The 11,127-nt window shown below is 48.6% G+C and overlaps 1 protein-coding gene across 1 annotated transcript; it reads left to right on the top strand.

The window, feature by feature from the left end:
• Positions 1-1,710: 1,710 nt before the first annotated feature.
• LOC122935413 (transcription factor SOX-9-like) lies at positions 1,711-9,607 on the top strand. Its single transcript, XM_044291184.1, has 4 exons — positions 1,711-1,891; positions 2,102-2,255; positions 3,553-4,172; positions 9,501-9,607. The coding sequence occupies exons 1-4, from the start codon at positions 1,711-1,713 to the stop codon at positions 9,605-9,607; spliced, it is 1,062 nt and encodes a 353-aa protein (XP_044147119.1).
• Positions 9,608-11,127: the final 1,520 nt, after the last annotated feature.

Below are 11,127 nucleotides of genomic sequence, written 5' to 3'. Positions count from 1 at the left end.
GGGCCGCCCGTTCCGTTCTGCAAATTGTGGAAGGCACACGGTCAGCTTCCGTTTTTTGCGGATCCACGGTTTGCAGACAGCAAAAAATGGAACGGTCGAGGCCTAAAGAACAGAAAATAGAAAAAAATGTCCCTGCTATTATTAAGGCTACATGCACACGACCGTATGTGACGTTCCGTATGGCATCCGGTTTTTTTTGTGGATCCATTGTAATAATGCCTATTCCTGTCCGCAAACTAGAAAAAAATAGGACATGCACTATTTTTTTTGCGGAGGAACGGACATACTGATGTGGACAGCACACAGTGTGCTGTCCACGTTTTTGGCGGACCTATTGAAATGAATGGGTCCGCATCCTATCCGCAAAAAACGGAAAGGACACGGAAACAAAATACGGTTGTGTACATGAGGCCTAATGTTGAGTTCAATGGTTTAATATTGCCATCAGTTTTTCTCAGTGTGACTCTGTTCCATCATTTTTTGATGGGAGAACACGTACTGTCCAAAATAATGGAAACATGACAGAAAGGTGCTTTTCATGTTTTTTTTTTTTTTTTTAACAGTGAAGTCAATGAATGGCGGATAGAAACTGAAGGCATTCGATTCGTAACATTATTCAATCCATTTAAATGACCCATTCCTCTGATTAAGGCCTCACAACCGTATGTATTTTGCGGTCCGCAAAACACGGATTTGCAAAAAATATGACGTCCGTGTGCATTCCGTATTTTGCGGAATTGAACAAATGGCTCTTAATAGAACAGTCCTATCCTTGTCCGTAATGTGGACAATAATAGGACATGGTCTTTTTTGCGGAATGACCGAAAATGAAGTGCACACGGAGAGAAAAAACGGAACGGGCACAGAAAGAAAATAAGTTTGTGTGCATGAGCCCTAAAAGGTAACAAACAGAGATGTTAACTAATAAATCCCCCATCAGTCGGAGTCTACTTGCTCTTTATCACACATAAGGGTCTTTTTCCAGGAAAGGAGGGAGAAGATGAACACTTTTCCATCTCATCACCCCTCTGCTGCCATGACCTGCCGTTCGGATTTGGAAATCCGCAGCATACTAATTATGTTTGCAATTTTTGGTGCGGATTTCAGCCATTTCAATGCAAAGTTAGGATGGCAAAACCGGATCAAATCCGCAACAAAAACTGCAAGTAACACCTACGTTTTTTGGGGTGGTTATGCTGCGGAAATTCGGATCTTCTGCATGTTTTCCCGGGCCTATGTACAGCCTTAGGCCTCATGCACACGACCGTTGTGTGCACCCGTGGCCGTTGTGCCGTTAGACGTTTTTTTCTGCGGCTCCATTGACTTTCAATGGGGCCGTTGAAAACTCGGCTTGTGCACCGTTTTTACACCGCGCCCGTGACCCGTGACCCGTGTTTCTAGGCCGTGAAAAAAATATAACCTGTCCTATTTTTTTCACGGGAAACGGGTCGCGGCCCCATTCAAGTCAATGGGGCCGTGAAAAACGCGGTTGCACACCCGTTTGTCATCCGCGTCCGCGCCCGCTCCGCGCCCGTTTTATTTCTTCTTATGGCATGGGCAAATTGTCTGGCCAAAACTTGTGGCAATAAAATTGAAAAAAAAAATTGACAGGAAGTTTGAGGTGACAGGATATGCTAATTTCTAGTCATCTGTGGTAAACAGCTTCTGTATAGTGAGGCAGCGATTGCAGCAGGTGCAAATACAGCCACAATGCCACGATGGGATGTAGAAAAACTTATTTCCCTCGTCCAGGAGAGGCCGGAGCTTTGGGATACCCGGCAGAATTCATATATTGACCGGCAAAAAAAGGATGCTTCATGGGAGCAAGTGGCACGGAGCATGCGCCGAAGCGAATGGGCCAAGGCTGATAGCCGAGGCCGGGCCGAATTAGGTAAGTGTTATCAATGTAGTTGTGCTGTCCTTGTCCTCTGTGTGGCCCTAAGATGTAGTTGGAAATTCCCTGAGGGGACAATAGTGTTTTTGGGGTGGTCCATCCTCCTTTTGCGGAAAGGCCTGTAAATGGTTGGTAAATGAGGCGTCTAATTTTTCCCCTATATTAATTATTTACCTCACAAATGTCTTCTATGTCATTTCTAAACAGTGAAACAAACCAAAACCCGCTGGGCAAGTTGCCGCGACCAGTTCAGGCGGGAGATGACCAGCAAAGGCCGGAGTGGGGAGGGGTCGTCGCGTAAACAGGCCTATATATATACGGCCCAGTTGCAATTTCTTCGGCCAGTTATGGAATTGAGGCTGTAAGTATTTTTCACTTTTTTCCCCCAAAAGTTTCATATTTGCACACTTACGTTTGTTTGGACAAAGCGAAAGTTTCCCTGTTAAAAATGGATACAGTTCAGTAGTTCTATTACAGACCTATACTTTCGGTGTGGCAGCCATGTCAGAACTGACTACATCCTGCTTTTAAACTACTGAAACTCCCAGCATGATAGAATAGCTGTAAGCTACTCGGTCCTGCTTGGAGTTGTAGTTGGCCATCAGCTGGTGTGCAACAGTTTCTAAATGCATGGTGTTGGTTGCCTACCTCAGTTTAGTGGTGGAGTCAAACCAGGGTCCACCGCTTTGGAGCTGAATGATGAGACGACACGTGAAGTGTGCAGATGTCGCCTCCCTTATCTGTTTTGTTTGTGTCAAAGCAATTTATTGTCCCTCCTGGAACATAGATGTTTGAAATTGGAACTTGAAAAACGAATAGAGATGACACTTGCGCACTGCACGCATTATTTCCTCATACAGTAGATCATCGTGTTTGTCGGCTCCTAGTCACACACCAATGTTTATAAACGCTTTTCATATGCCTCCCATTTTAATGGGAGCCCGGACTAGGGTTTTTTGATTTTAAATTTTCGGGCGACATGAGAATTGTACCATAGCAACATATTATCAAAATTTCTTTTAGTTTAGAAATGGGTACCCTTTACCTATTGGCATTGTAATTTATATAGCAGAATTGGTATTGCACCGAACCCCACATGGTTTCCTACCATTCCTCCTATAATCTGACTATAACCACATTCTAGGCAAAAGTGGAAAGCTGAGGTTGCAACAACGCTTGAGCAGCAGGATTACAACTAGGACTATCATCATGGTCAAGTGTGGCCTGGTACATGTTGTTTATCTGTATATGTAGTTCTACTAGGTTCTAATTACATCTTGGATATTTACATGTTGGTAGCGGGGCACATGCAGATGAGTTGGCCTCAATTTCAGCACTGGTTTTGGTCCTTGAATGCGGAATCCTCTTCAGAGGCTGGACAGCTCCATGCAGCAAACAATGTTTTCCCTTTTCCAAAACAATAGGCCTTTACCGGACGTATCCCATCAATAGATTCCAAATGTATTTGAAATGGGATTTCCACATTTCACATTGAAGCAGTTTTTTGATGAGTAAATAAAAATTTCAGATGTATGCTGCCTGTCCGTATATTTATTCTATTTGCACAGTTTGTTTGCGCCTAATATAATCAATGTGCTTTTGGAATGTGTAACGCAAATGATCTAATGTGTTTTTTGTATTCATTTTTTTACGTACAGTACTGTGGACAGTCTGGATCCATCCCACAAGTCTGAATCGTCGGGCAGTGAAACCCCTGCAGTCTTTTCCCCGCAGGCAAGTCCGGAACCAAGCCCGGCTCAGGACCCAGAAGACTCCACGCAGGCTGAGGCCCCCCTACCACTGGCCAGTCCACCCAGGATTGTCCAGTCTCAGCCCAGACGGCGCCGCCAAGTCCCTCCCTCTACCTCTGGGCCAGAGAGTCGGGAGGTTATTGATGCACGCGTCATCGATTTTCTGGCCCAGAGGAGGAGTGATAGCAAGGAGGAGAAGCTGTTGAGGGGACTGGGCACGCTCCTGCAGCAGGTTCCTACAAACGAACATCCGGACTGCGTGGCCTCCATAGCCATCGTCATAAAAATGTTTGCTTGCCCCAACCATGGGGACATCATTGGGCGATTAAATAATATGCGCATTGAGGTTGAAAATGCTGGCCAGCAGCCCAATCCGGCCCCATACCAATTCCCTCCCCAACCCACCCAAGGCCCTTCTTATGCCCCCCCTCAACAGTACCTTCCACCTCAGGGGCCAAGTCATTCTGTGGGGCAGCCCCTTTACCATCTTTTCTGCCTGGGTCGTTCTCGCAGGACCTTCTGGAATTGTAATTTATGGTTGCATTGTTTGAAAAAGCATTTTATTTGTTCTTTGTTTATTGTTGTTAAAATACCATTGACTGTGTTTTGGGTGGGCCCAAAATTTTACTAAATTATGGTTTGGGTCCCAAATCATTGACTAGTGTTTTATTTGCACACTACACACAACATTCTCATTTGAAAACACAATGTAAAACATAAGCTACACACACTGTATCTCACAAAGCCACACTTTATTTGGACAATCAACATCTTTATTTAGGGTTCCTGTGCAGATGAGGTATTAGAAAAAAATTTGGACCCGAAGAGCCAAATATCAAGATGTTTCATTAAATTAACATTTAGACAGAAACATCTTTAATATTTTTAAATAATTTTAAAAAAATATGTGAGGTCCAAAAAATCTCAGCCCGCAAGCCCACGTCAAGGGTCCTCATTATCTTGCGAGTCCCTACACTCAACTAACACAATCATTTATAGTAAGTTAGCTAGAAAATAAAAAAAAACTAAAGAGCCCAGAAGATTTCAAAAACTGCCACGAATAGCGTCCCTCTGCCACGGCAAAGACCCCTCTGGGCTGATAAAGTAGTCTGCAAAGAGTTCCCGAACTGCAATGCCTGCAGTTCCAGGTCGTCTATGCAGGGTCCTTTCCAAACCCAAATCTGATGACGTAGGAAGATCTTCCATGTCAAGAGAAGAGGAAGCCTCGTGAATCCTGGTGAAGTTGTGTAGAACAACACAAGCTTGAATCACCAGGGTAGCATTCTCCGGATCCATCTGTATGGATGACAGAAACACCCTCCACTTGCTAGAGAGTATCCCGAAAGCGCACTCCACATACCGACGGGCACGAGTCAACCGGTAGTTGAAGATACGCCTCCTGACATCCAAACCACGCTTTGGGAAGGGCCGCATAACATGTGGAGTCAATGCAAACCCTTCATCCGCCACGATGACAAACGGAGCCGGCGGACCTGCATATCCAGGCAGTCTTCTGGACTCGGGCAGGGCAAGCTGGTTGGCACGAAGCCGCTCACCCATTCTAGAAGCACTAAAGATGCGAGCATCCGCAGTGCTTCCATAGGACCCGATATCTACCATTATAAACCGGTAATGACTGTCAGCAACAGCCATCAGCACTACCGAGAAAAACTGTTTATAATTGAAGAAACGGCTCCCTGAGTGTGGCGGCTTCTTCACACGGATGTGCTTGCCATCCATTGCCCCGATGCAGTTTGAGAACTGCGCAGAATTTTGGAAGCCCTCAGCGATCCGAAGCCAATCGTCCACCTTGGGCTGTGGCATCACCGTCTCTCGGAGTTGCTGCCAGATGACATGGCAAGTGTGTCGTACAATTCTCGAGATCGTTGAGGTCCCTAAAAGAAACTCAAAATGCAGGGATGCAAAAGAGTTCCCAGTGGCAAGGAATCTGTAGGAAAAAGGAAATAAATAAAAAAACAGTCATCAACAAATCGCATGTAAGAACAGATTCAGGATTCTAGTATAATGCTGTATACACTACACGATTGAAAACACCATATGTCTAGTGGTGGGGAACCTATGGGACGGGTGCCATAGTCGGCACTCAAGGCCCTGTGTGTGGGCAGTACTACCACAACTAAGTGACAACAACTATGTTTAGACCCTTTTTAATGCAGTAAATGCTGTGCAAGTGCACAATTATGTGAACATTATGCATGATGAGGACGATAGCTGGAAATCTCGTGGGTTGCCAGCAGCACAATCATCCCAAATAGGGTCCAGACCGGTACATCGACTTGGACCAAGGTGGTGCACGCAGAGAGAGATCCTGACAGAGGGACCAATTTCATTCAGACACTATCAAAAACCACGGCACTCGACAGTATAGGATGAAAATTGTTGACAGATTAATAACTCTGAAAGGAAGGTTACAGCTGCTGAATCACGGCGGACTGAGTGTATTAAACACCATTTTTAGCAAACGCCTGGCGAGTGCAGTGTATTTTTGGAGTGTCTGGAGGACGATAGCTGAACACAAGTTTTGAACTGTATCCAAATGGTAAAAAATACACAAAAAATGTTAGGTCATGTGACAGGGATTAATGTGTAAAGAAACAAACCATTAAAAGAAATGCTACTTCAGCAAACAGTAGCACATGTCTCACAGCAGCCATTTTGGAGCACATGTTACTCCTAACACAAGCACTGCACATTTCTGGTGAAACTTAACAAGTACTATACTGCTTACCTCAACGTGACGATGAGCCTTTCCTCAGGAGTAATGCCGCGCCTCATATTGGTGTCCATAAAGGTAAGGACAGTACGTAGAGACGACAGCAATCGGTCAAAGGTACCCACTGACATCCGACAGAAGGAAAATAACTTCTCCGGATGGCGGCGAAGATCTTGGTATAGCGTATGGAAGTGTCCTTTCCGGTGCCGTTGTGAAACAATCGGATGGACCCAAAATCGTCGCCTTCTCCTCGGTTCCTCATTCATCAAAGGAGTGCGCTGTCCCCAACGCCGAGAAACCAGCCAATGCAGCAAGACCTCGTCCTCAGAATCAGACATGGTGATACAGCAAAGAGAGCAGCCAAAATAACCTCTGTACTCTGGAAAGACTACAGAAAATGGCCACCAATGCATACTCAGGTGCCCCTGATTTATACCAGTATCCTGGGTGGAGATATTAAAATGACATTTTTTTAACCATTCCTAGATTTCTGACGGTCCGCAAAAAAAACGGGAACACGGACACACGGAAGCACAACGGAAGCAAAAACGGCCACGGATCACGGAACAACGGAACCACGTTTTGCGGCCCGAGAAAAAAAACTGTCGTGTGCATGAGGCCTTAACGATTATTTTCTCGTGCATGGCATTGGGGGACACAGCACCATGGGTATATGTCCAACTACCACTAGGAGGCACTAGAGACAAAAAGTGTTGGCTCCTCCCAGGTGGGCTATACCGTCTCCACAGGCACGAGGCTGTTCAGTTTTAGTCTAGTGTCCGTAGGAGGCAGACCTGTCCTGCTTTTTTTTTGCAGGTCCTGCTGTTTTTTATTTTTATTCTTTTTTTCTCTCTTCTGCAGGTCTCGGTGTTCTCCACCGTTATACCTGCTGCAGGCTGGGGCTCCATCGTGTTCCACTTTAGTTACTCCCCCCCCGTGGGCGCGTACTTCTGTACCATCGCCGGTCACCCAGTCCCCACAGACTGCATCCGCAGTGGCTTGCCGACATTCCCACGGTTCCCGTGTTGAGTCTGCCGAAGGGGTGACCCTCCGGCGCCCGAAGACATCAGATGGTGAGTATATTCCCTGTCCCTGTGTCCCTGCCCCAGGGTTTGGTTCCCTCCTGTGGCCAGGGGGGTGGGATCCACCTTAGCTAGGGGTCCCAGGAAGCCTCCATCTTCCTCCAAGCCAACCCCCCCTTTTTTTCTTGGTGGGGGGGTTATATTCTTGTTTCCCCTCCCTTCTCTTCCCCCTTGGTTGGTTTTTTTCTTTCCTCCTGGCCACACAGCCTTCTCCCTGGCCTTCCCCGCTACTTTAGTCCCTGGCTTCTGCCGGGACTAGGCCTCATCTTCCGTGGCCCGTTCCCGGCTCCCAGGTGCTCCGTTTGCCCTGATCCGCCTATCCCCAGGCGTCGCTTCTCCCCCCCACCTAGTTTTGTGGGTCCGGGGGGCCCTCGGTCGGCTGTGATTCGCCCCGCCCCCCTCGCTCCATTCCCGGCCGCCTCATAAATCGAGGGCCCAGCTTTTGGGCCTGCTAGGCCGCGATCTTCCCGGACACTCCTCAGTGCTTCCCGGGCTTTTTCTGACCCCGCCCGGCACTCGGGAGGGGCTATTTCCTCCACCCTTTCCTGGCCTAACAGGGTTTTCTGTTGGAGGGGGTGGCTAATCCCTCCCCTCCCCTCAATTGCTTCATGTCTCCTAAAACCCTCCAGACCACCTCTATTTGGGGAACAAGCTGCTGCAGCACCTCTTTGGGTCACAGGGCTTCCGGGTCCAGATAATACAGCCTCTGCTGGCTGCTTTATGAGGGTCTCCTCTCCCAGCCTCTCCTCGGATCGACAAGTGTTTTCACGTGCGTCCGCTGTCTACGATGGCTGCCATGCGGTCAGCCTGTCCCTCCTTGTGTGCAGTGCCTCTTCCCAGACCCCATCGTGTCCCCTGACCAATCCTTTTGTGTAGGTTCCCCCTGAATGGGCTCCCTCCCTGTCAAAGCCATGGGAACCTTGTCCGACTCTCCATGGCGGAGTCGCTGAGCCGCTACCCACCCAAATTGCTGTATCCTCCCCAGGACAGGCCTGAGGCTGGTGACGAATCCTTTCCTGTCACCCCATCCGTTGCCTCTGGGGACACCTCTACACCGATTCCCTCGGAACAGAGCATCAGGTGGTCTTCCTCCATACAGAAGCCCTCTGGGAGGTCAAGACTAACGTGCACGGAGGAACCTCTCCTACCCAGGGTTGGTATCCCCTCTAGTGGATTTTCGGATGGCGCTCCCCTGACTGCACAGGTATTCAACCGCACAGGTAAGGCAGCCGTCCCCGTGTTTAGCATACTGAGTCACCCACTTGGTGTCTCTGGTACGTACGCCTTCTCCTTAACAGGGGGGTACCTGCACCACTGCCATAGGCTGTACCTGACAAGCCTTCCTGGTCCCCCTATACCAGGGGCTTTGCTCTACACATTTGAGTGTGTTTCCACCGGGTCCCCTTCCTGGTGCTGGTGTTCACCACCCTACCTTATTACAGGGGGTCCCTGTTCTAGGCAAGCTGTTAGCTCAGGAAAACGCCTCCTGTAGGTTGGTGAGTAAAGAGCAATTATATCTTCTGTTTCCAGCCGCCTTGCTCTTTTCATAGGTAGAGTACCTACTCCTACTCCAGATGCTGAAGCCATTACTCTGGCTGGCTCTATGGTGTTCCATACGGCACTATTTCTCCCTTCCGGGCGAGATGTACAGGCCGCCTTCAATTGCTGTAGCAATTGCACCTGTCTGTTCCCAGCCACTTTGCTCCCATCATAGGTAGAGTACCTACACCATCTCCGATGCTGTAGCCAATACCCCTGGCGGGCTCTATGGTGTTCCATGCGGCACTATTTCTCCCTTCCTGGCGAGATATAGAGGCCACTTTCAATTGCCGTAGAATTGCTCCTGTCTGGTTCTAGTGGGCACCAGGCTGCCACCTTGATCCCTTCACAGGTAGTTCCTCCTGTCTGGCTTTATGGTGTACCATGTGGCGTTTTTTCTCCCTTACCGGACGAGATATTGAGGCCTCCTCCAATTGCCGTGGCCATTGCACCTTCCTCATCATAGTGTGCACCAAACAGCCATCTTACTCCCTTCACAGGTAGAGTTCCTGCACCGTCTCTGATGCTGCAGCCGTTACACCTGTCTGGTGTCTGGTTCTATGGTGTACTATGCGGCCTTGTTTCAGTTGACATTGCACCTACCTGATTGTAGTGTGCACCTGTCTTGTTCTTTGTGGTACCGTGCGGCCCTATAGGTACCATTGCTAATGCAGTAGCGGTTGCACCTCTCTGGTTCTAGGGTGCACCATGCAGCCACATTGCTTCGATCTTAAATGTAGTACCTCTACCATCTCCAGATGCTGTACCCATTACACCTGTCTGGTCGTATCTCTGAGCTACACAGCCGTATTTCTACTTTACAGGTTGAGTACCTGTACCCTCCGAATGCCGTCGCATTCCCAGATGCTGTGGCTATGTTTTCACTCTCCTTAGACGGCAACATGCAGCCACTTTACCTTTATTTTAGGCATGTGTTTGTAGTACCCCAAGTGCTGGGCCCTATGGTGCAATCTGTGGCCCATACAGTTTCTGTTTTACTGGGTGCTTCTGCCCCCGGGTTCTAATCTGTGCTGCGGATGTTGGTTCCATCCGGTTCTTCCATACATCTGCCACTCTGTTACTGTCGTGCTCATTTGTCTCCTTGTACCTCTCAAGGCACTGTCTGCAACAGGCCACCTTGGTTCAGCATGTGCATGGTTACCATATCTGGCAGGGGTGGGCCAGCCCAACCCCCACCTTGTCGGTCTAGTGCTACTTCTGGTAGCTCCAGTATATGGCTGATCTGTCTGATCTGGCGGGTGGTCCACATACAACCGCGCTCCCTACTCCATGGCCAGGTGGTTGTTGGCCTTTGTGCTAGGGTTGCTCTTGCCATCTCTATAAGGTACTACGGTATGCTGTGCTCCGCGTTACCCCATGTTATAGAGGAGTACTCGCGTTGTTTCCTATTACAGAGCGGCCCATTCCTGGTGAAGTACAGGGATCTCCACTGGATCTTCTGCCTTGTTGGGGCACGTAGCTTGGTGAGCACCGGCTGCTGCAGCAGTTTTCGGTCATCTCCTCCGCCACACGAAATCCTTTCTGGGGTCAACGGCATTTATCGTCGCTGGACGTCCTCCCTGACGGGTCAGGGACAGGACCACTGAGCGCCATACACCTGCCTGGTAGGTGAATTTTCAGCTGATTGCTCTGGCATCGGACGGGGTCCCGTAGTTCCTTCTGGGTCCAGGTGTTCTCGGTATTCTCTGCTTGGTTGTACAACATGACAGAGGGGCATTCCCCTTGAGCCTTGCCGTCGTCTGCACCTGTCAGGTACTTCCTCCCCCCTGGGAGTTTTCAGTATGCCTGTCGCAGCTGGTTTCTACATTTCTATGTAGGTTCCCCCGACTTTTTCATGGCGACTTCTGCATTTCTTATGCATATGGATGTCTGTCCATTTTGTGGTACATCCCGAGCTGCTGTACTTGCCCTCTCTGGGACAATGTATACAGTTTTCTAGTCACTATTCTTGGTATGGCTAGTTGTCCATGGCCAATGTTCCTTCCCCTATGGTAGTTTTATTTTGCCTTTCCTGGATATTCTGGCTTGCGTTGTCTTCTGGTGGTTCAGCTCCTGGTTCCTTGTGAGCCCATACCGGGTACCTGGTATTGAGTGGATTAGTGCTAC

The sequence above is a fragment of the Bufo gargarizans genome, chromosome 4 (assembly GCF_014858855.1).
Source record: "Bufo gargarizans isolate SCDJY-AF-19 chromosome 4, ASM1485885v1, whole genome shotgun sequence".
Taxonomy (NCBI): Eukaryota; Metazoa; Chordata; class Amphibia; order Anura; family Bufonidae; genus Bufo; species Bufo gargarizans.
The sequence above is the reverse complement of the archived record's forward strand: the minus strand, read 5'-3'. Positions and strand labels throughout refer to the sequence as shown.